We start from the raw sequence: 25,007 nt of genomic DNA on the forward strand, positions 1-25,007 counted from the left end.
GTAGGCAGTTATTGGAGCAGGAGCCTGGCAGGCCTCTAGCCAGTAATCCTGCTGTTCATGATATGGTCTGGCCCTCTGGACTTAAGGCCCTGTTGATACCAAAGCATCCAGAGCAGTGGCCCTGAGTGGCACCAACTGTTTAGGCTAAAGAAGCCCTTCACAGGAGGAAGCCAGAATGTAAACTTCTGACTGCTTCATTTCTTGCAGTCCCTGTGATCACTTACAATGCAAGCACTGTATTTCCCCTATTTGTCAGATGAAGAAATCGAGGAACGTAGAAGAAATCCATCCTTTGTCATACAACTTACAAACAACAAATTCCATATGCGATCTGCCTGCCCACAAATTCCACAGTAAACCTCCAACTCCCAGCCTGTCTAAGGTGGTAATGAATGTTCCAGAAAAACTCACATATGTCATTATACGTATCTGAGAACATGCTCTGTCACTGAAACTTTTACAGCTCACCCCTGCCTAGAAATAAAATTCAGGTTCTGTAGTATAGCGTGCAATTCATTCCACCATTTGGCTCCAGTTCATCCTATCCTATCAGAAATCTCTTCCAACACCTCTGCTTCCATGGCCCTTCCTGCTCCCCCACTGCGTGCACTTTGCTCTTAATGATCCTCAACACCTGTCATTCTCCCCCACCACATTAACATACTTCCCTTTTTTCCCTACTCTCCCAGATTTCCTCACACTTTTCTCTCCTTTTGTCCTGAGAATCTGCTTAACACCTCATCTCATGATGCAATTTCTCTCCTTCCTGCTTCTCAAATCCCTGCTTCCAGTTGCTTCCCCTGAGCCTTCCCTGACCTGCCAAGACTGGGAGATTTTTCCTTTCCTTGTATTTTGGATAGCCTCTGCTGCTATTGTTCAAGACAGTTAAAGCTCTTCTGCTTCACATCTTCCATCCTAACCTTTGGGCATCTTGGCATGGCTTGCTTATTGTGAGGTGTCATAAGTCATTGCAACAAAAGTTTTCAAACCTTCATTAGAACAGATTGGCTATGATCCAATCAACTGTGTTAAGATTACTGTCTCTCAGTGATGGAGGAAGAGGGGAAATGACAGCAGGTGGGACTTTCTCCTCATCCAGGCTGTGGAAGTAAGTCTGGCATGAGAAAGCCACCCTTCCAAGTGCTTTGGAAAAAGAAAGCTTGAGAGTCCGTTTCTTAGAACAGTGCCTTTCCTTTTTGTCTTCATAGACTCCCAAAAGCTTGGCATTTGGTGGATGTTTGCTGAACTAAAGAAAGTGTGAATGCATGAATGAATAATGCATCCATGCAAATTGCTTTACAATTTGGCTTCAATTTATCTCCCATGTCTGCCTTCCAAATAAGCTTGGGATATTTATTTCTGTGGAGTCACAGATGAGGGCATAGGGTAAGGTAGAGTTAGGGATGGGTGAAGGAAATTAATAAAGCTTAAAATGTTGATTGCCTTATATTCCAGGACAGAACGAATGAATGCAGGCCAGGAGAATTTCTGATCTGAGTGCTTGTTTACCTTTGGTGCTTTCTCCATTTAGGGGTTAAGCCTACCACCCCTCTTTACTTCCTCTTCCTTAGAATTCCAAGTCATTACTATGCTTCCTGACTGACCCAAACCTAACATGGTCCAACCTACAATATTCTCTCTTTCCTTCAGTCTTTCCACACCCACCAATCAAGTGGTAAAGGAAGAAGGATATGATTTTTCAATAAAAAAGTTATGTTTATCAGGTATCAGCTAAAGAACAAGCTAAATGGATAAAATAGTTCAGTATCTAAATCTCCACTAATGGAGTTGACTATTATAATTAGATTAGACATAACAGAATTCATGTGGCAGCTATTAATGATGTACACATGGTAATTAACATTCATAATAAGTACTATTCTTATCCAGCCCAAGTTCCTCCTTCTCTTTGTTAGTTTCCTGTAATCAGTACTGGCTGTCAGTTTCCTGTGGTAATAGAGGAACTTTCTTCTCTAACTCAGGTACACTGACACATAAACTTTGAAAAGATGAAGTTGTGAGGGGCATTGGATATGGTCTGAGGGAGGAAGACTTGAGGTGGAACAGAACTATGTAGATAGAAGAGTCATGTCTAGGGATTCCAGAGCCAGGATGGGGGAAGGGGAATTATCACAATGCAGCTCACTTTGAGCCCTCGTCTCCCCTATTTCCACAACAGCGATCACCTATATTGTCACCATCTTCACGGGGGATATCCGGGGAGCTGGGACCAAATCCAAAATCTACTTGGTTATGTATGGAGCCAGAGGGAATAAGAATAGTGGGAAGATCTTCTTGGAGGGAGGCGTGTTTGACCGAGGTCGCACAGATATCTTCCAGATAGAACGGGCTGTCCTCCTCAGCCCCCTCAGTCGGGTCTCCATTGGCCATGGTAATGTGGGCGTCAACAGAGGCTGGTACTGTGAGAAGGTAAGAAGGAACTACAGGAGAGCATTCCCTGATTCAACCCCTCTCTTCTTTTAACCTTTCAGTACAAGCTTTAATCTGAATCCTACGTTCTACTTCCTTTAGACTAATTATAGAGCCCACAAGCAATTCCTTTCATTGGCCATTTTGGGGGAAACATGCACATCCATCCTGATTTGCTGGTGGTCAGGAATGGGGGCCATTCTTTAAACACAGGGTGGGTAATCCAAAGGTGCTCACTTAGTGGCTATAATTATTGGCTTCCTGGTGCAGTGTTTTACCTCAGTTTACAAAACACTTTATCAAAAAGCAAATGTAAAATATATACATTTAAAATACATGTACTTATATATATATTATGGAATACTATATTTAAGGAATAGTTATGCATATAAAGAAAACAATAAAATATAATAATAGAGGTAATAGAACCATATACATAATGATTTTTATTCATTTATTTATTTATTTTAATATATATTTTTCATTGTAAAGATGCTGCACAGAGGGGTTACAGTTACTTGAATAAGGTAATGAGTACATTTCCTATCCAGCATTATTAACCCCTCCTTTGTTTTTCCCCTACCATTCCTCCCCCCCCCCCAAAAAAAAAAGTTGTAAAGTTCGTTTTCAACATAGTGTCTTGCACATCTCATTGTTACAATGGGTCATCCTATATCCTTATTTCAGCATTTTGTTATTTCCCTTCCCCTCCCCAAATTGTGTATACAAGATGTAGGACACTGGAATCAAATACAGGGGTTATACTATGGGAGAAGAACATACAAAAGAAACAAAAGATCCTGTAGTACATTATAAGTACATTAAAAACAACAGCAAGAAAGATAAAACCTCTTGTGTCCTTATCTTGGGATTCATTTCACTTCGCATCATCTTATATGGTCATATGTGCATAGCTTTTGACCTTTTCTGCTTGTTAAGACATACACTAGTGATTGCAGATAAGAGAAATCATGGGGCCTATGTTTCTTTGGGCCTGACTTACTTCACTTAATATAACTTTTTTCCAAGTCTTTCCATTTCCTAACGAATGGGGCAGTGCCATTTTTTCTGATAGAGGCATAGAATTCCACGTTGTCTTGATCCATTCATGTACTGAGGGGCATCTGGTTTGGTTCCATATCTTAGCTATGGTAAATAATGCTGCAATAAACATAGTTGTGCTGGTAGCTTTTGTATGGTCTTGTTTGTGATCATTTGGGTAAATGCCCAAAAGTGGGATTGCTGGGTCATAGGGGAGCTCTATGTGGAGTCTTTTGAGGAACCTCTTTTCTGTTTTCCAAAGTGGTTGAACAAGTTTACACTTCCACCAACAATGCAGTAGGGTTCCCTTCTGGCCATATTCTCTCCAGCATCTTTTGTTATTAGATTTCCTGATTATAGCCATTCTAACTGGGGTGAGGTGGAATCTCAATGTTGTTTTGATTTGCATTTCTTTTATGGCTAGAGAAGTTGAGCATTTCTTCATGTGTCTATTGGCCATTCTTATTTCCTCTGCAGAGAAGTCTCTCTTTAAGTCTTTAGCCCACTTGTTTATCGGGCAGTTGTATCTTTGAGGATTTGTTGTTGGGGGATTTAATTTTTTGAGTTCTAAGTATATTTTAGATATGAGACCTTGTCCATTGTATGGCTAGTGAAGATCCGTGGGCTTTCTATTGATCTTGCTTGCTATGTCTTTTGCCATGCAGAAGCTCTGCAGTTTCATGCAATCCCATTTGTCCAACCTTTCTTTGATTTGTTGTGTTTCTGGGTCTTTATTAAGAACATTTCAGCCTGTGCCAAGGAGCCCTAGAGTTTCTCCTATTCCTTCCTGTAATGTTTTCATGGTGTCTGCTTGACTTTGGGGTCTTGGATCCATTTGGAGTTTATTCTGGTACAGAGTGATATATAAGGATCTAGCTTTAGTTTTCTATAGGTGATTAACCAATTTTGCCAGCACCATTTACTGAAGAGGCTGTCTTTCTTCCATTGTATTTTTTTAGCTCCCTTATTGAAGATTAGGTGACTATAGGTCTGTGGGTTCATTTCTGTGTCTTCAGTTCTATTCCATTGGTCCTCAGGTCTGTTCTTGCACCAGTAACAAGCTCTTTTGATTACTATGGCTTTGTAGTAGAGTTTGAAATTTGGTATTGCTATTCGTCCAGCACTGTTCTTTTCTGTTAAGGATTGTTTTTTGCTATTCAGGGTCTTTTATTGTTCCATATGAATTTTTGGGTTGCTTCTTCTATTTCATTGAAGAATGAGGTTGGAATATTGATAGGTATCACACTGAATTTGTAGATAGCCTTTGGCAGTATTGCCATTTCACAATGTTAATCTTCCCAATCCAGGAGCATGGGAGGTTTTTCCACTTCCTTAGTTCTGCTTTAATTTTCTTTTTCAGATTTTTAAAGTTTTCCTCACAGAGGTCCTTCATTTCTTGTTAAATTAATGACTAGGTATTTTATTTTTTGTGGGGCTATTGCAAAAGATGATGCTTTCCTGATTTCAGCCATGCTCTTCTCGTTATTGGCATACAGAAAAGCCATTAATTTGGGGGGGGTAATTTTATACGCTGCTACTTTGCCAAATTTTTGGATCAGCTGGAGTAACATTGGACTGGAGTCTATGGGGGTTCTTTAAGTACATAATTTTTACGTTTGTTTTGGTGCCAATACTGGTACATGAACTCAGGCCTTGTGCTCTTGCTTGGCTTTTTGTTTTGTTTTGCACGTCTTGTGCCTTGCCAGTTGAGTCACACTTCCACTTTCTAGATAATGATTTTTAAAGCTTCCATTACTTTTCTATACTGAGATTGAAATGTAGAACACTTCCATGCTTCCAAGATTCTTCTGTGTCCCTTCTCTTTTACAAAATTCTCTTCCCTCAAGGGAAGACACTATTATAACTTTTGCCTCTATCATTTACCTTTTTTTGCTATTCAACAAAACAGTTTATGAATGGAATGCATCTTGATTAGTGTCTCCCCTTTCAACTCTATCTTGTCTTTAATTGGTAGTTTTCATTCAACATTGTATGTCAGAGATTCATCCAAATGATAGCAGAAGCCATAGCTCATCCATTTCCCTGCTGTGAAGTAGTTCATTTATCTGGCCATTCTTCCATTGATGGATATTTTGGGGATAGTTTCTTGGTTTTTTTATTATGATGCCATGAAAAAAAATTGAACTATGGGATTGCTTCTTGGCTTTTTATTCCATGAAAAGCTTGCAGGTTTATCTTTATACAAACAGGCAAGAACTTCTCAAGACAGAAGTCTAGGTCACAGGACACGTGACTTTCAACTTTCAGAATCATTCTTTCAAAACCAATGCAATAGTGATATCTGTACAACCTGTGGAGGGGGGTTTGGGGGGAAGGGAAAATCAGAGGAAAATGAAGGAGAAGGTAACAAGTTCGACAGGAAATGTACTTATTACCTTACTTATGTAACTGTAACCTCTCTGTACATCACCTTGACAATTAAAAAAATATTCTAGATTGTTTTCCAACCATTTTAGTTCTTAATTCGTTTTAATCCTACAATGAGTGTTTCATTTTAAAAATCAGCTTTGGTGAGGCATAATTTAATATAATTGTATTCAGAAAACAATCTGTAGGATACCATTTTTAATTGTTGAGATTTATTTATAATGCATGTTTAATTTGTGTATACGAACCAAGAGTTGGGCATAAGATTTTGACTTTGTTTATTAAATTTTACTAATTAAGTGTATTAGGCTTTCCTACTTCGGTAGCATGCTTGCCTCCCTCCCTCCCTTCCTCCCTCCCTCCCTCCCTTCCTCCCTCCCTCCCTTCCTCCCTCCGTTCCTCCCTCCCTCCCTCCCTCCCTCCCTTCCTTCCTTCCTTCCTTCCTTCCTTCCTTCCTTCCTTCCTTCCTTCCTTCCTTCCTTCCTTCCTTCCTTCTTTCCTTCCCTCCCTCCTTACCCTCCTTCCTTCTCTCCCTCCCTCCCTCCCCTCCTTCCTGACGCTTGTGGTCTGCCCTTCCAGGTGGTAATCCTGTGCCCCTTCACTGGTATCCAGCAGACCTTCCCCTGCAGCAACTGGCTGGATGAAAAGAAAGCAGATGGGCTGATTGAGAGGCAGCTCTACGAGATGGTGTCTCTCAGGAAGAAACGGCTAAAAAGTGAGTGTAGGGGACCTCACCCGGGGAACTCTCAGATAGGTCAGCAAATGACAAGATATCAGATTGTGGGGGTAAAAGCTTTGAGGGATTCCATTCCTACTTCTCAACTTTCCTCTAGAAAGAGAAAGGGGTCTCCAAGGTGTTCAGTGCCCGAAAGCACAGACCATGTTCAGTTGTATACCTGGCACCATGGTTTACTCCCATGGCCCCCATATTGAAGATGCTACTGTTATGGACAAGGGAATAAACTGAGTGTTCCACAGCAGTTCACCCTCAACATACCAGACGTGGTGTGGGTGGAGTCAGCTCTTCCCATTGTAAACCATGCTAATACATTTCAGACATTAAGAAGAGCATTAAGACCCCTTAGTTTTAAAAGCCAGGAATCCTTAGCTTTCTAAATTTAGCACTTGTTCTAATAGATTTCTGAGAGCAGGACATAATGTGTGTATAACTTACTCTTCGGTCTTGATCATTTCTTATTTTCTCCTCTTCCTCACTGATAACTTGAAATTTTCTTCACATGGAGTTTATAGCACAACTTGGCCTTGTCTCATAGAATTTGCTTGGTCCCTGTGGGTCTGGACGACTGACCTGAAGAAAGCTGGTACCAACTCACCCATCTTCATCCAGATTTACGGGCAGAAGGGGCGGACAGATGAGATTCTCCTGAATCCCAACAACAAATGGTTCAAACCAGGCACCGTCGAGAAGTTTAGGGTAGGGAAGAAATGTGTAGGGTTGGGAGAAGGGGAAAAGGAGCTTGTAGGAGGTATTTGCCATGGGGATCCTAACTTGGTTTCCTCAGCCAGGTTTTGGACCACATTGGAAAATGAAATGGTAAAACAGAGACTTCAGGACCATGTAAAAGAAGGAACAATTTGATGCTTTATAGGCATTGTATTGAAAAGAATACAATTTGTGTGTGTGTGTGTGCATGCGCGCGCGTGCACACCAGCACTGGGGCTTGACCTCAGGGCCTTGCACTCTTACATAGCTTTTATTGCTGGTGCTCTACCACTTGAGCCACAGCTCCCCTTCTTTTTTTGCTGGCTAATTACAGTAGCATCTCCTAGACTTTTCTTTCTGGGCTGGTTTTGGACCTTAATCCTAGGATCTTTTCAATAGTTAGGATTACAAGCACTCAGCTGAAAGGGATACACTTTAGATGTAGCCCTTCATCTGAAACAGACCAGTCCCAAGCCTAGAGAAAGAAGCAGCATGAAATGACCTGGGACATCCGGGAAGAGAGTGACTTAGGAATCATTGTAGAATAGAGCTCCTAAACACAGTTAATGCTAGATTGCCCAGTCTGGCTGCATTAGAGAATAAGGATCAATTTTAACAGAAAATATTATTTTTATAGCATTTTGAAAGGAAATCCAGCTTTCTAACTTTCCAGTATGTATATAACTGCAGCAGGACTCACCCCACTCCCAGAAGTGCTGCTTTGACCTTTAGGAAGGAATAATTTGCAATTTGTTGCTGTCTTCTTAGAGCAACCCATCAGTGCCTCTATTCTAACACCAAGTTCATTGCTCTTTATGTATTTGTCTTCCTGCCAAACTTGAGCCCCCAGGGAAAAGGCATGACTGCTGTATTGATCTTTTTGTCTGTTTCAGTGCCCAGCAGAGTCCTAGGGCTGTGGGCCTGCGCTAATTTGTAGGGCTGCCGTATATATTTTGTTCCTGGAAATTTATTGCTTGGAAGATCTTCTTTAGGTTGGATCCCACTGTGGGTCAGTTATTTTTGTTCACTTTCACCATCCCAGACTGAACCCTTGTCCCACTGGCTCTCTTGGCTCTATGAGCTGCTGGTTACCAGAAACATGAGAGGCGAGAGTGTTGTGAGGATGGCTCAGTGCAAGCCCATCCTCACTCTGAAGAAAAATCCACCTGCCTACAGTCAGTTATGAGGATAAATGTATTTTCTGCATTAGGCCATTTGGCCCTTTTTTTCCCCTTATAGATTGAGCTCCCAGATCTCGGCAGATTTTATAAAATTCGGGCATGGCATGATAGAAGGAATCCTGGCTCTGGATGGCACTTAGAAAGGGTGAGATGCACCTTGGAGGGGGAGGGAGGGGAAAAGCCAGAAGTAGTGTCCCTTTTCTTGGATGTGTTTATCTATCTATCTATCTATCTATCTATCTATCTATCTATCTATCTATCTATCTATCTATCTATCTATCTATCTATCTATCTATCTATCTATCTACCTACCTACCTACCTACCTCAGTATGTTAGGAAATGGAGTAGAAAAGGGTGGATATAGGTAACAGGTAATTACAGATGGGGAAAGATAGGGAAAGGCCTTCCAAAGTAGACAGAGAATATTCAATGTGACTTGTATTTTGTTCAGTTACCTGGATGTTAGGCAAGTATAGATCTATCTGGGACTAAGGAGAGAAATACTAATCTGGCCCTCTACCTTCCCCAAGGGTTATCATTAGAAGATGGCCTTTATCCTACCGAGATGATAGGGCAGGATGGGGACTCCAGGGCATGGATGAGAATCTCTGGCACCCCTACCTACTCAACTCTGGACTTTATTCTAGATGACATTGATGAACATTCTGAACAAGGACAAATATAACTTCAATTGCAATCGCTGGCTGGATGCCAATGAGGATGATAATGAGATTGTGAGGGAAATGACTGCAGAGGGTCCAACAGTGCGGAGGATAATGGGCAGTAAGTACTGACTGGCTCTCCATCTTGGGGGAGACAGTGGAGCTCCAGCTTGGTGTGCCAGTGGGATTCTGACCCATGAGCTGATGGTTTTGTCTACTGGGCACCAGCAGTATTTCTTAATGCCACAGCATTTAGAAGGCCAGAGCTTCAAGACTAGTTTGAGGTACTCATCTTCAGGGCATGTAATGCTAAAACTCCACCATGACAGGTGTAGTGTGGAGGGAAGGGACACTGATGGGCATTCCATTTGGCCATGAAAGAATGAAAAGGATCTGCATAAAACAATAGTTCTATAGGGCCTCCTTGAAATGAAATTTCTTCTTGTACCATTCAAATTATGAAATTTTGAAAGTGTTTTCCCAAAAGGAAGACTGGATCAAATTATTGTAGCCACACTTGCCTACTACCTAGTGAGTCTTCTATCTCTATTTAAGTCCAGTAGGAATTAAGCTTTTTATCTGGAGTCCAGCATTCACTTCCAAAAATCCAAAAGGAGGTGATTTTGCCTTTACATTATAGTAGTAGAGTACTGGTAAATGTTCTATTCTCTTTACATGACAGACATTACTAAATGATTACAGCATTCTCTTTCACTGACTCTGAAATGAGCTTGTAGCTCTCAATATAACACTGATATTAAAATTGGCATTTAATGAATCCATTTGTTAACCTTGTGGCAGTCCTTAATTTTTTTCAATAATAAAGTAATATTGCAAAAATCACAAAAGGTTAAGAAGATATGGCAAATGAGGGCACCCATGGTTCCTGAACTACAAAATAGTTCAACTATGTCATTCACAGATTATCTTGATACTTATGAAAACTCTGTTTTCAGAGAAGAAGCTTTACATTTATTTGTTAGATAGGTTTGTTTAGAGATATACTCAAATACACAACACAACACAACACAACACACACACACACACACACACACACACACACACACACACACACACACACACACACACACACAATCTCCCAAATAGCTAGTACCTAAAATAAGACCATTTAATCTGTCAGTTTAACTAGGTAAGCTTGCAATCACATTTACTCTATTTTATGGTTCATTTTCATTCTTATTACTGAAGAATATTTGCATTTGGACTAGAAGCATGGCTAAATGGTAGAGCACCAGCTGAGCAAACAAGTTGAGCAAGCATAAGGTTCTGAGTTCAAACCTCTATCTATCTATCTATCTATCTATCTATCTATCTATCTATCTATCTATCTATCTATCTATCTCTATCTTGATGATAGCCTGATGAAGAACTGAGGAAGTTATTTGCCACAATTAATCCATAAGCAACAGCAAGATCTTAAATAGACGTTTTGCTTCATGGCTTTGTGTCTATTGTATCTATCTTTTTATAGTCTGGCTTATCTTTTTTATAGTCTATCTTTTTATAGCTCTACCTCTTTATAGTTAATAATACTTGCCTTGGAAACAAAGCTATTATCTATCTGTAAATATGACAGCACCATATGACTCTACCCACCCTCACCCCCCATCCATCTAATTGGAACTTTCTGTGATATGTAGTCCATCAAAGCAGAAATTCATCTACTCTTCCCTAATCTATCCACGAAGTGTGCCAGAACTGAACCTATAGATGCAAAGAATGGGGAACTTAATTGATTTCTGTACTTTCTTATCAATACTCATGATTTGGTGCTCTGTCTTTCCTAAGCTCTTTTTGTGGGTTGCTTCTCAAAATTTTACAACTGATAGCTCTGGACCAGCCACTTTCTCTGGCCTGCTACATTAAGTGTTCTCTAACTTCCAGGTGCTTTGTCAGTTGGAGTGCTTGTTAAAACAAACTCCTGGGTCCCACTGCAGTTATAGATTCAGTAGTTGTAGAGCAGACCCCAAGAATCTACTTGTCTAAGAAATTCCTTGGGGGACCCACACTTTGAGAACCACTATGATAATGTACGGATCACTTTTCCAGCTGTTCTGCAGCTCCCCAAATTTTGTTGTTGTTTCTATACTTGTTCCTCTACTCCCAGTCTTGGTTTAAAAAATGAAAGAAAAGAAAAAGAAAGTTGGCTTGGTTTAAATGACTTGTAGTTTGTCAATTTAGTAAGTTTTTTCCTAAGAGAAATTTGTCATTTTTTTTTTTTACTTCAAATGCTCCAAATGTTTTTTTTAATCTGTTCTCTCTTTGCCTTGACTGAAGCATGACTGTCCCTCCAGAACTCCATTTCCTTCATCAGAAATTGTGGAGCAAGGAGGGAGGGGGACATCTTTTTGACCTGCTCTGTACTTGTAGACTGTTGCTGTGGGTATCATGAAATTGTCACCTCCCACAGTTCAGTCTTCCAGTGACCTTGTGTCACCTGCCCCAATTCACTGAAGGTGGTGTAATGTACCCTATTCTGTAGACACCGACTCCTTCCACAGTCCTAGGACAATGCATTAGCTTACTGGGGTGTCTACAACAAATCTCTCTAAAATGGATGGTGTGGCTCAGATGAAGGAATTTATTTACTAGTTACTGGCCTCAAGCTTGTCAGGCGGGCACTCTACCACTTGAGCTATGCCCCCAACCATTTTTGCTTTTATATTTAAAATAGGCTATTGCTCTTTTTTTTTTAAATTTTTTTATTGTAAAGATACTATACAGAGGGTTACAGTTACATGAGTGGGGTAATGAGTACACTTCCTCTTGAGCATTGTTACCCCCTCCATTGTTTTCCCCCTACCATCCCCTCCCTCCCTCCCTTCCCCAAGGTTCTTTTTTTTTTTTTTGATTGTGATTAAGTGATTACTTAATTTCCGGTAATTCACAGTATTGTGGAATAATGATGCTCGTTTAAAGTCACAAGTTCATTCTAACTTTCCTGGAGCAAATTGTCTATCACAGTCTGTAATATATAACAGTGCTCACATGTTATATACCATATATGTGATCAGCAGCATGGGGATATTTGGTAGTGGTTCAACCAGATGAGTGGGAGTTCTTTGTTTCTTAAGTCCTGTTAGTTTTGTCATATCACCTAACATTTTGGATTTAGCATCCACTTATCAGGGAGACCATGTACTGTTTGTCTCTTCGTTCTTGGCTTACCTCGCTCAACATGATTCCTTCTAGCTCCATCCATTTCCCTGCAAATGCCATTATTTTGTCATTTCTAATGGCTGCATAATATTCCATTGTGTATAGATACCACAATTTTTGGATCCATTCATCAGTGGTGGGGCATCTAGGTTGTTTCCATATCCTAGCTATTGCGAACAGTGCTGCAATAAACATGGAGGTGCACGTGTCCTTGTATATTGGTTCCTGTTGTTCAGGGTAGATGCCTAGAAGTGGTATGACTGGGTCGTAAGGGAGGTCAATCTTTAGCTTTCTAAGGACCCTCCAGACTGCTTTCCAAAGTGGTTGTACATTCCCACCAGCAGTGTAATAGCGTTCCTCGTTCTCCACATCCCCTCCAGCATTTGTCATTGGCTGATTTGTGGATGTGGGACATTCTGACTGGAGTAAGGTGGTATCTTAGGGTTGTCTTTATTTGCATTTCCTTCACCACCAGGGATGATGAACATTTCCTCATGTGTTTCTTTGCCATTTTTATTTCTTCATTTGAGAAGTCCCTCTTTAGTTCCCTTGCCCATTTAGTAATTGGTTTGTTAGGTTTGGGAGGGATTAGTTTCTTGAGTTCCCTGTATATACAGGATGTTAACCCCTTGTCTGATATATTGCTGGTAAATATTTTTTCCCAATTAGTTGGTTGTCTTTCTAGCTTGGTTGCGATAGCTTTATCTGTGCAGAAGCTTTTTATTTTAAGGTAGTCCCCTTTGTCGAGTCTCTCTCCAATTTGTTGTGACCCTGGGACTCTGTTCAGGAAGTTCCTTCCTGTGCCTATTAGTTCAAGTGTCTCTCCTATTCTGTCCTGCAGTAGTTTCAGAGATTCAGGTTTAATGTTAAGGTCTTTAATCCATTTTGAGTTGATGTTGGTGCATGGTGATAGGCTGGGGTCCACTTTTAGTTTTCTGCATGTGGCTGCCCAGTTTTCCCAGCACCAGCGGTTGAAGAGGCTGTGTTTCTTCCATTGTATGTCTTTGGCTCCTTTGTCAAATATCAGCTGGCTGTAGGCCTGTGGATTTATTTCTGGATCTTCTATTCTGTTCCATTGGTCTTCGGGTCTGTTTTTGTGCCAGTACCATGCTGTCTTTGTTATTATAGCTCTGTAGTAGAGTTTGAAGTTCGGCATGGATAGCCCTCCCATATTGTCTTTATCCCCTAGAATTGTTTTGGCTATTCTAGGTCTTTTGTTGTTCCATATGAATTTTTGGACTGTTTTCTGTATTTCAGTGATGTACGTCATTGGGATTTTAATAAGAATTGCGTTGAATTTGTATATTAGTTTTGGAAGTATTACCATCTTTACTATATTAAGTCGGCCTATCCAAGAGCATGGGAGGTCTTTCCATTTCCTAGTGTCTTCTGCAATTTCTTTCTTTAACTTTTTATAGTTCTCATTAAATAGTTCTTTTACATCTTTGGTTAGGTTAATTCCTAAATATTTTATTTTTCGGGAGGTTACTGTGAATGGGGTTGCTCCCTTTATTTCCCTCTCTTCCTGTACATTATCAGTGTATAGGAAGGCAACTGATTTTTGTGGGTTTATTTTGTATCCTGCTATTTTGCCGAAGTGATTTATGATTTCTAAGAGTTTGGGGATGGAGTTTTTGGGATTGTGGAGGTATAGTATCATGTCGTCTGCAAAAAGGGATAGCTTAACTTCTTCTTTCCCTATGCGGATCCCTTTAATGTCTTTTTCTTGCCTTATTGCCCTGGCTAAGGGTTCTAGGACTATATTGAAGAGGAGTGGAGACAGTGGGCATCCTTGCCTTGTTCCTGATTTTAGGAGAATTGGTTGTAGCTTTTCCCCATTAAGTATAATATTGGTTATTGGTCTGTCATAAATGGCTTTTATTGTTTTTAGAAATGTTCCTTCTATTCCTATTTTCTCCAGAGCTTTTAGCATGAATGAATGTTGAATTTTGTCAAAGGCCTTTTCTGCATCTGTGGCGATAATCATGTGATTCTTGACCTTGGCTCTGTTGATATGTTGGATTACATTTATTGACTTACGTATGTTAAACCATCCCTGTGTCTCTGGGATGAAGCCTACCTGGTCATAGTGAATTTTTTTTTTATGTGTTTCTGGATTCTGTTAGCTAGAATCTTGTTAAGGGTCTTTGCATCTGTGTTCATCAAGGAGATTGGCCTGTAATTCTCCTTTTTGGTTGGGTCTTTGCCTGGTTTGGGGATGAGTGTGATATTGGCTTCGTAGAATGAGTTTGGGATAGCTCCCTCCTTCTCTGTTTCTCTGAAGAGCTTGAGGAGTATGGGTATTAGTTCTTGTTTAAAGGTCTTATAGAATTCTGCTGTGAATCCATCTGGTCCTGGGCTTTTTTTTGTTGGAAGACTTTTGATAGCTTCCTGTATCTCATTATAGGATATTGGCTTATTTAATTGGTTAACTTCTTCTTTGCTCAGTTTGGGCAACTTGTATTTCTCTAAAATGCATCCATTTCTGCCCGATTTTCTTCCTTTAGAGAGTATAGCTTTTGAAAGTAGTCTGTTAGAATTGTTTGGATATCTTGGGTACATGTTGTGATGTTTCCCGTGGCATCCCTAATCCTATTAATATGGGTTTCCTCTCTTCTTTTTTTAATTAATCTAGCCAATGGGCCATCAATTTTGTTTATTTTTTCAAAGAACCAGCTTTTTGTTTGGTTTATTTTGGTTATGGTTTTCTGATTTTCTAATTGGTTAATCTCTGCTTTTAATTTGGTTATCTGGCTTCGTCTAGTAGGTTTAGGTCCCATTTTTTCTTGTTTTTCTAGCTGTTTTAATTGCAACATGAGATTATTTACTTGATCTGTCTCCATTCTCTTGATGTGGGCACTGAGGGCAATAAATTTGCCCCTCAGGACTGCTTTTGCTGTGTCCCACAAGTTTCTTTGTGAGGTGTTTTCATTTTCATTGAGTTGTAGGAAATGCTTTATTTCTTCTCTGATCTCTTCTGTTATCCAGGCATTGTTAAGGAGTGTGCTGTTCAATTTCCATGTATTAGAGAAATTTCTGCGGTATGCTTTGTTATTGAGAGCTAGCTTGATTCCACTGTGGTCAGATAGGATACAGGGGATTATGTCGATCCCTTTGTATTTGCTTAAGTTCCTTGCATGAACTATGATATGGTCTATTTTGGAGAAAGTTCCGTGAGCTGCTGAGAAGAATGTGTACTGTGTTGTTTTAGGGTGAAATACTCGGTAGATGTCAGTTAATTCCGCTTGAAGTATGGCCTCTCTTAATTCGGTAGCTTCTTTGCCAATCCTCTGGTTGGTAGACCTGTCCTTTGGTGAGAGTGGTGTGTTAAAGTCTCCTAGTATTATCGTATTGGGATCTATTTTATTCTGTAAGTTTGAGAGCATTTGTTTGACATATCTGGGTGCACCAATATTTGGGGCATATAAGTTGATGATGGTTATATCCTCCTCTTGGATTGTTCCCTTTATTAATATGTAGTGTCCGTCCTTGTCTTTCTGTACTGATTTTAATGAAAAGTTTATTTTGTCAGATATCAGGATAGCTACACCTGCTTTCTTACTGGGGGCGTTTGATTGGTAGATCCTTTTCCACCCCTTCACTCTGAGTTTGTTTGTATGTTTGGCTGAGAGGTGGGTCTCCTGAAGGCAACAGATGGATGGGTCTTGTTTTCTGATCCAGTCCTCAGTTCGTTTTCTTTTAATTGGCGAATTCAGCCCATTTATATTAAGAGAAAGTATAGAGAGATGCCAGTCCCTGCCATTCCGTTTTCCTAAGTTTTTCTTCTTTCCTTTCCTCCTGAGCTTGCTCAGTTAGACTTTGAGTAATGCCTGTTTGGGGCAGGCCCCAGTTCCTGGTTGCTTTCTTCAGGTTGTGTCCCCCCTCTTAGAATTCTTTGTAATGCTGGCTTAATGTTTATGTATTCATTTAGTTTTTCTTTGCTATTAAAAGTTTTCAGTTCTCCATCGAATGTGAATGCTAGCTTTGCCGGGTATATCAGTCTGGGTTGGCAGTTATTGGCTCTCAGGGCTCATATGGTGCTTTCCCAGGCTTTTCTTGCATTCATTGTTTGTATGGAGAGATCTGCAGTAATTCTTATTTTTTTTCCCGTTGTAGTATAGCTCCTTCTTCATTTTTGCTGCATGCAGGATTGTTTCCTTATTATTCAGATCTATCATTTTTACTATAATGTGTCTAGAAGTGTTTCTCCTGGGGTCTTGCTTGTTGGGTGTTCGATAAGCTTTTGTGATGTAGTTAAGATGGTCGTTTTTGAGGTGGGGAAAATTTTCACTGATTATATTGTTAAATAGGTGTTGCATTCCCTTGCTCTGGAATTCCTCACCTTCTTCCACTCCAATTATGTGAAGGTTAAATTTTTTAGCATTATCTGCTTGCTCTTGAATATCCCTTTGGTTTAATTTGAGTGATTTTTCCATATCTGTCACTTTTTGGTCCAGTTGGTGTATTCTGTCTTCTGTATCTGACACTCTACCTTCCATTTCATTCACTCTGTTGACAGTGGCTTCTATTGTGGTTTGCATGGAGGAAATGGATCCCTTTATGGATTCAATGTTGGTTCTCAAAGTACTGATCTCACCTCTCAATGAGGTATGCATTACCTCTAATTTGGCGTTTATCTCACTTCTTACTGAGGTTTGTGCAGCTTCTATTTTTGCATTCATCTCTTGTTTGATACCCTGTATCTCTTTGGATAGTTCATCCTTGTGCTCTTTCAATTTCTGATCAATTTCTCGCTTTATTTCTTGAGTCATTGCCTCCAGCAACCCTTGGATGTAGCTTTTGTCTTCCATTCCTGCTTTGCTCCCACTGGGGCTCTCCCCTGCGTGGCTGCTGGCTTTTGAGGTGAGCTTGCTGTCCTGGGTGGTGGTAAACCTTGTGATTTTTCTCTGTGATTTTCGCATGGAGGTTCAGGAGACTGCTCTTCAATTTTGTTTTGGTGTGTCTGTCTTTGCTTGGTTGCTGATTCTGTATTGGTAGAGAGAGTCTGTGCCTGATCTGGGTTCTGTTAGGAGCCTATTTCCAGCTGCTATTCTGACTTACTTAGGATTCTCAGCTCTCTGCTGTAGATTGCTGGCAGTTCCCGCCTTTGGAAGGGTTGAGCAGCCTAGACTGCTTGTGTTTGCTCCTACGGGTGCTCTTGTGAAGAACAGATGCTCTGGATGCACTCTCCCAAATACTGGAGTCTGCTATGGGCTCCTGATGTGTTTTTGTTTGTTTGTTTTGGGCTGGTTGTGGGCTTGAACTCTAGGTTTGGGTGCTGTCCCTCAGCTTTTCAGCTCAAGACTGGCACCCTACCATTTGAGCCACAGCACCACTTCTGACCCTTTTTGCTTTTGTGATGCTGAGGAATCAGATCCAGGGCCTCATACATCCAAGACTATCACTCTATTGCTGAGCCGCCTTAACAGTCTGAGCTCCTGCTTACTATCAGGTGCTGGCAGCCTGTGTTGCCCAATTCCCAGTCTAGAGTATATGGGTGGAGTTTTGGTGGGGTTTGGGCTTCTCTTGTCCTGGGCCTCCAGGTCTTTTGTTGTCACAGGCGTGCTTCCCGGGGAGTGTTGTTTCCTGGTTTTCTCCCCTCTGTTGAGGCATATGCTCAGCTTTTTACTTCAATTGGGAGGAGTTGGTTGTGTTGTTCAGGTGCAGGATCCCCGGGCCTGGTTCCGGCCCCAGCCTGGAGCGCGCTTGTTAGGCCTGTGCTGATGTGTGTACCACCTAGGTTATGCAGCCTGGAGTGCACTCGTTAGGCCTGTGCTGATGTGTATACCACCTAGGTTATATAGCCTGGGGGACACAGTTCAAATTTCTTCTACTATTGGTAGTCTTGACCCAGGGGCGCTGTTCCTGGCTTGGGCATTTAAGCTCCCTTCCAGGGGTGCTCTTGCTCTAGCCTGGCCAGCTGAGTGTGCTCCACGGGCTGGTGGAGCTCTCAAACAGTTCCCAGTTTTAGTGGGTCCTGTGGTCCGGGTGTTGGGGTAGGGAGTCTAGGTCAGGGTCTGGGGATTCCCTCCAGCTCTGGTCTCCCTTGAGGGATACACTTCCCCTGTGGGGTACTCACCCTGGAGCTGGTTGTTTCTGTGTGGTGTAGGTCGTCAGTTGTTGTTGCAATCCGGGCTGGGTTGGGCGGTGGTGGCTCTGTGTGATTCTTTTCTGTCTCTGCCTCTGTCGAAGCTGTCGGGTCAAAAGTGTCCACGGTCAGGCAGCTTCTTCGCGGTACCTCTGGGGCCCAAGCAGCCCAGCCAGGTCGCTGCGATCGCGATCGGGGCGGGCGGGTGGTGACAGGTCCCTTTGTTGTGCTGCTGGTGCCAAGCGGCTTTGGTGGGATGGAGCCTCTCTGCTTGGGTGGAGAGTGGGGGGGGGGGATCCTCGTGGAGACTCCCGGCTGGTAGGTTTCTCTGTTCCTGGCAATCCGCTGTTCTGCAAACCAGTACCTGGTGATCTGAAAGTGGCCCCCTGTGTCTCTGCTGTGTCTCTGGGCTATTGCTCTTTTTTTTTAAACTGATAGAGACTGTGATTCTTCTATTTATGTTTCTTGCATAGCTGGATGACAGACATACTCACCATGTTCAGCTTCTTATTGGTTGTGATGAGGTCTTATGAACTTTTTTTTAGCATTGAGCTCTGACCCTTCCAACCTCCTGAGTAGCTAAGATTACAGAAGTGAGACACAGCATCCAGCTTCCAAAAATTTGTTTTCATGAGGTTCTCAAAGCCAGAGTCCAAGATCAGGTTGTTGATAGGCTCCTTTTGTCTTGTTTTCCTGAGATCTCTTTCCCTGACTTGCATCCTTGCATTATCTTCCTTCTAAGCATATGAGTGTCTGTATACTAATCTCTTCTTCTATGAGAAACCAGTTATTATAGACTAGGGCTCACCATATGATCTCATTTTACCTTAATTACTTATAACAGAGCCTATTTTCAAACAGTCATATGCTGAGGTATTGAGGATTAGGATCTAAATATATGTCTTCAAGACAGGAATCATAATTCAACCCAGAACCATAAAGTGCAGCGAATGATCCATCTGTGTGAAAACTGACCTGGATCAGTGATGGTCACAATGGCAGCAATCACTAGATTCTTCCCTTTTGCCTAGAAGGGAAAGACGAGATTAAATGCAGTCCAGAAGAAAGAAGAGCTATGCAAACCTCTAATTCTGCTCCAGTCCATCTCTGTTTGCTTTGATCCTACAGGGATGGTCAATCTGTCAGAATTTCTGCATATGTGTTTATATGTATGCGTGTGTGTGTGTGTGTGTGTGTGTGTGTGTGTGTGTGTGTGTGTGTTTTCCACAAACAGATCTAAGTGTCTATTTGCAAATGGTTTGGTGGACAGGTAAGACAACCTGATATGCTGGAGCCAGAGCTAGAATATGTGGTAAACGTGGCATAGAACATTTGAGTCAAGACTGTCTTGAAGCATTGGAGATGTACAGAGAGGTCTAACATATTCTTTAAAAACTTCGATCTTCATTCTTGTTTATTGTATAGCTTGTTAAGTTTGAGTTACAGTTCAACCATCTTTTCTCTGCTAGCAAATTTAGAAGTTTATCTTTGTTTCTTTTTTTGGGGTCCGGTCGTGGGGCCTGAACTCTGGGCCTGGGCGCTGTCCCTCAGCTCTTCAGCTCAAGGCTAGCGCTCTACCACTTGAGCCACAGCGCCACTTCCGGCTTTTTTTCTTTTTGCTTATGTGGTGCTGAGGAATCGAACCCAGGGCCTCAGGCATGCCAAGGTAAGCGCTCTACCACTGAGCCACCTTCCCAGCCCTAGAAGTTTATCTTTGAAAACAAGATAAATTGGCCTGGATTGTTGATTAAAATGCAGATTCCTAGGTTCAGTCATAGCTGTGCTATTAGGCTCCTTCAGGGCTGTGCCCAGGAATGTGTCATTTGTCAAGCCAGCCACTCTGATTCAAGCCTCTGCCCTCCAACCCTCTCTTGACCTTGATCTACTTTACCTTGTCCTTGAAACCTTTACTACTCCCCATGTTTCCACTAGTCTGTCACTGCCATTCCATTTGTGGATATGCAGAGGCAGATTTGAGGGATAAACCTATAAGTGGTCATCTAGGGGAGAGAAAAAGAGGCCTTGAAATTGGGCAGAGTTGAATAGACCAGAGAAGGAACAGTAAATCCAAGGAACGTTTTGACGGAGGAACTGGTAAGGCTTGATCAATGAATGCTAAGGAAACTCAGCTGAGGTAACGTTCCTGCCCAGGCAAGAAGACTTTGCACATGAAATGACAGCTGAGCCAGGTCTTCTACCAGGGGTGTCGACAGCAAAGAGTCTCTAGGAAGAACATTTTTACAGATAATGTACAATATGCAGAATGAGGGAGGCTGTCATGGCTGCTATTTGGTTTTCATTAGTTAGTTAGTCTTTGTTCTCTATGATTCAATTGAAGAACCATTTCAATGAGAAAAAATTCTGGTGATTAGCATAAGTAGAAGGGCTGAATACAGTTCCAACTGTAAGGGCGGCTTTTGCCTCTTGGTGGTCCCTGAAAGTTATTTGAGCCCCTATTAACTCCAGTTGCTTTCTCCCAACTGTTCTCTCTGCCCCTTCCCCCCCCCCCCAAATTCTCTTGTTCTTGGAACACATCTGTGTCCTCACTCAGATATTCTTTTCCAACCTGTGTTATTCTTTATAACACTAAGCCAAGATGATGGCAACATCTTCCCTTCCCCCAGCTGGCACCTGTGCCTAATAAATAATGGGCATGGTTTCCTAGAAATCTTCAAGTACTGAGTCTTGGAATCATGAACAATAAGTAAATACCAATTGAAAATCAATTCTCTGAGCTTCAAGTTGTGTGTCCCCATTTCACTGACAAAAGAGTGGTCAGCCAAATAAGCAATTAATGCTATGTCTGAGAGCCCTGAGGTTTGGGGGAGTGCTCAGACTGATTAACAGAGACCAGGAGACATAGACAAAACACATATGAGCTCATAATTTATTTTGTACTTTGCCTTTCGCTCAGGAGCTACAGGAGATAGTAAAACAAATGAGATCTGTATTCTCCACTGTGCTTACACACCACTGATGAGTGGGCAAGAGTCCATTGGACTTGAGTGTCGAACATCATTGCCTGTCGTTAATCAGACTGAGCTATAATTTTGAAATTAAAGCCCAAGAGGCTCTGGTCCTTACCCATCTGTTTAAAGTCTTTCACTGCTGATGTCTAACAATATAATGATTTTTAATTGTCCACTGACTTCTGGCCAGCGCTTGGGGCCTTCATGGCTGTGAGGCTCCGAGGGGCCACTAGACAGGAAAAGGATCTGTGAGGGCCTCTAATTGAGGGGACCTTTGCACTGCCAGGCATTTCTGAATACCATCATCATTTGGCTTCTGGGAATTGCCCAAGAGTGATAAAAAAGCAATAAAACAGGACTGACCTTCATCACAACTTACAGTGAGGTGTATTTGATTTCGCTTTTGTGTCTCCTTCCTCCTTTCTCTCTCTCTCTGTCTGTGTTTGTCTGTCTGTCTGTCTGTCTGTCTCTTTCTTTCTTTCTTTTTTGCCAGTCCTGGGACTTGAATTCAGGGCCTGGGCACTGTCTCTGAGCTTCTTTTGCTTAAGTTTAGCTCTACCACTTGAGCCATAGCACTACTTCTGGCCTTTTCTGTTTATGTGGTACTGAGGAATCGAAGGCAAGGCTTCAGGCATGCTAGGCAAGTACTCTACCACTAAGCCGCATTCCCAGCCTAACTCCTACTTCCTGTCTGTTTTTAAGTTATTGGTCAATGCTGTTCATTCCTCTTCTTGTCTCCACCCCCCTATTGTTGAGAGTGGCACACAGAGTCAACTTCTACAAAGGCTGAAGATGTAGCACCTGTACTATTAGACTTTTTAAAAAGAGTTAATTAAAAAAGGCAGGGATAGTTTAATTGTTTCCCAGTAAGGAGACAGTGTTAGGGAGCAGGAGACTTTTTTCTAAATGTCAACTCATGGTTTACATGCTGGCTTTTGCCAGCTCTGCTCAAGAAGGCCTCCATGTTTTCCTCTAACAGGTGCTTTTGGCCATCCATGCACTAAATGGTTGATTTTTTTTTTTGGTCAAATGTCATTGTATCTCCAAATGTCATACTAAAGAAATAATTTGTGCAGGGAATTAAACTTCTTGGTGATTTGTCTCATTTCTGATATACTTTATATTCATTTTTGATGGACTACTAATGAATAGAGTCCATTAAAAAAAAAACAACTTTCTTCAGATACAATTCATTTGTCAGATAATTCACCCCATTAAACAATACAATCGTTGTATAATAAAGAGCTGGATTTCTTTTTAATTATTTGACTACTGACAGCTTTCAAACCACATCAGTCCTCTCTCCCTTTCTGCCTCATACCTGGGCAAGCTGTTAAGAAAGCCTGGATCCTCTGTCCTTTGGCACTGCTAGAATTTCAAATCACATAAGTCCTATTCCAGCACAGGAGCCCTCGTTTCAATCTCTCCACCTACTCACTACCATCTTCCTGCTTCCTTGACCGTTGTTGGACTTCTTTGGAGGCCTGTCAAGCTCTCGCAAGGACTCTTCACTGTGTGAATCATACATCTTCAGTTTGCTCTTGTAGTTGTGTAGCTTCGTCAGTCTTGATGCTTGAGTAACTTTGGTGTAAGCAGACCCATCTCATCCCTACAGGATGACTACCAGACTCTCCCTTGTGATTGAAATGTTAGGTACATTTACAAGCTTGCATTAGTTAGCTTTCATTAGAGGGGGATTTCACTGCTACATTTCCACACGTGTATAGTGTGGTCCAATCAATCCCATCCCATCTTATCATTTTTCCTTCTCTTCTTCCCCATGTCAGTAGGTTTCCTTGTGCAGTTTTCATAGTTGCAAACAATTTAGATAATATTCATCTTTTCAAAATGTATGTGAAAATTCTTCACCCCCATTATTCTTTTTCCCAACCCCTCCTTAGTTAGACTCATGTCTGTGTTAGTCTATATAGATATATGTAAATGCACATAAGTGTAGATGTCTATGAATATGTATGTCTTTTAAGTCTAGCTTCCACATATGAATGAAAACATCTATTTTTTTAGCTTCTCTTGCTCAGTATGATGTTCTCCAATGCATTCATTTTCCTGCAAATGATATCATTTCATTTTTCTTTATGGCTATGTAATATTCCATAGTATGTATGTGTATCATATTTTCTCTATCCATCCATCTGTTGTTGGGCACCCTGGCTGACTCTATCATTGGGCTATGTGCACAGTACTGCAACAAACATAGGCATGCTGGTGTCTTTCATGTTGATTTATTCTCCTTTAGATATATGCCTAATAGTGGTATGGTAGAGTCATCAGTAACGTCTAATTTTCACTTTTTGAGGTTCCTCCTTACTGACTTCCACAGTGGTTATATTAGATTACATTTCCACCAAAGTGCCTGAGTGTGCCCTTTTCTCCACATCCTTGCCAGCCCTTGGTGGTGTTTGTTTTCTTGATGGCTCCATTGTGACTAAGGCGAGAGAAAATCTCTCACAACATTTCAGGTTTATGAGTCTTACCTCTGAAAATTTAGAGTTAGGGAGCCTAAAGGGGTATAGGAAGCTGAATTGTAGAGATTTATATTATTTATAGAGAGGGGGAATCTTACCATTGCATCTCCACACATGATTACACTGTATGCCAATCCATTTCACCCCATCTATCACACTCCCTTTCACCTCTTCCTAAAAGGAATCTGAAGCCTTATGGAAGTTTTCCATGGGATTCTGACAATTGGCCATGAGTGGGAACATCTAGTTTGTCCAGGCCAAGGGTTTGGGGATAAGCCAGCTTTCTCTCACAGCAGTGGGGTTTGCATAGTTGGTGTAAGAGGCAAGGTGAAGCCAAGTGAGAGCTGGGAGACAGGAAGACAGAAAGCTTAGAGATGGGAACAGATACTGTCAGCCAATGGTGTCCCTCTCTTTTTTGTCCCACTCTCCAGTGGCCCGCTATCGTGTGACCGTCTGCACAGGGGAGCTTGAAGGTGCAGGGACCGATGCCAACGTCTACCTCTGCCTTTATGGTGATGTGGGGGACACAGGCGAGCGGCTGCTCTACAACTGCAGGAACAACACTGAGCTGTTTGAGAAAGGCAACGTAAGTGCCTGTCTCCTGCCTTATCTGCTCTTTTATGATAGGGCTGATGGCTGACGTTGGGGTCTCGTAGAGCACAGATCACTGCTCTGGGCAAGAGGAATGGAAGACTGGGCATTCTTGCAGGAGACACTAGTGGGGCAGAGCAGTGTCTGGTTTATTGGGTCCATGAGCTTTTGGTCCACTGTGACGCATTAATGTGAGATACCTACATGAATCCTTGAACTATGTAACAGGAACTTGAGAGACATCCCAGAGGAGTCATGGCCTCCCCTTCTCCAAGCTTTAGGAAGAAGGGAAGAGAGGAGCAGCACCATTCTTACCTCAGGGTGGGAAGAAGGGGAAGGGTGCCCGGCATCTTATCGTGCACTGGAGTAGTTACGATGGAGAAAAGCTGGCAGGTGCTCAAAGATCGAGGGAGCTTTGCGTTCTCTACTGAGCATGATTACAAAAAAGACATGATTCATGTCTTTTTTCATGAATCATGTCTTTTTTGAAAACAAAATAAGAAAGATATGAAGTATGGATGTGGAGAACTGGGGTCTGCTGCTGGA

At 41.7% G+C, this 25,007-nt stretch overlaps 1 protein-coding gene across 3 annotated transcripts in view; it reads left to right on the forward strand.

Annotated features, from left to right (window-relative positions):
• Loxhd1 (lipoxygenase homology PLAT domains 1) overlaps positions 1 to 25,007 on the forward strand; it is a 135,903-nt gene that overhangs the window by 33,945 nt on the left and 76,951 nt on the right. For all 3 annotated transcript variants that reach the window (XM_070028633.1, XM_070028634.1, XM_070028635.1), the window contains exons 8-13: positions 2,180 to 2,430; positions 6,439 to 6,574; positions 7,134 to 7,294; positions 8,543 to 8,629; positions 9,133 to 9,268; positions 24,302 to 24,456. In XM_070028633.1, the coding sequence (XP_069884734.1) occupies positions 2,180 to 2,430; positions 6,439 to 6,574; positions 7,134 to 7,294; positions 8,543 to 8,629; positions 9,133 to 9,268; positions 24,302 to 24,456 (926 nt within the window). The remainder of the gene's footprint in view (positions 1 to 2,179; positions 2,431 to 6,438; positions 6,575 to 7,133; positions 7,295 to 8,542; positions 8,630 to 9,132; positions 9,269 to 24,301; positions 24,457 to 25,007) is intronic.

Source organism: Dipodomys merriami, unplaced genomic scaffold (assembly GCF_024711535.1).
Source record: "Dipodomys merriami isolate MVZ:Mamm:240054 unplaced genomic scaffold, mDipMer1.0.p SCAF_2, whole genome shotgun sequence".
NCBI lineage: Eukaryota > Metazoa > Chordata > Mammalia > Rodentia > Heteromyidae > Dipodomys > Dipodomys merriami.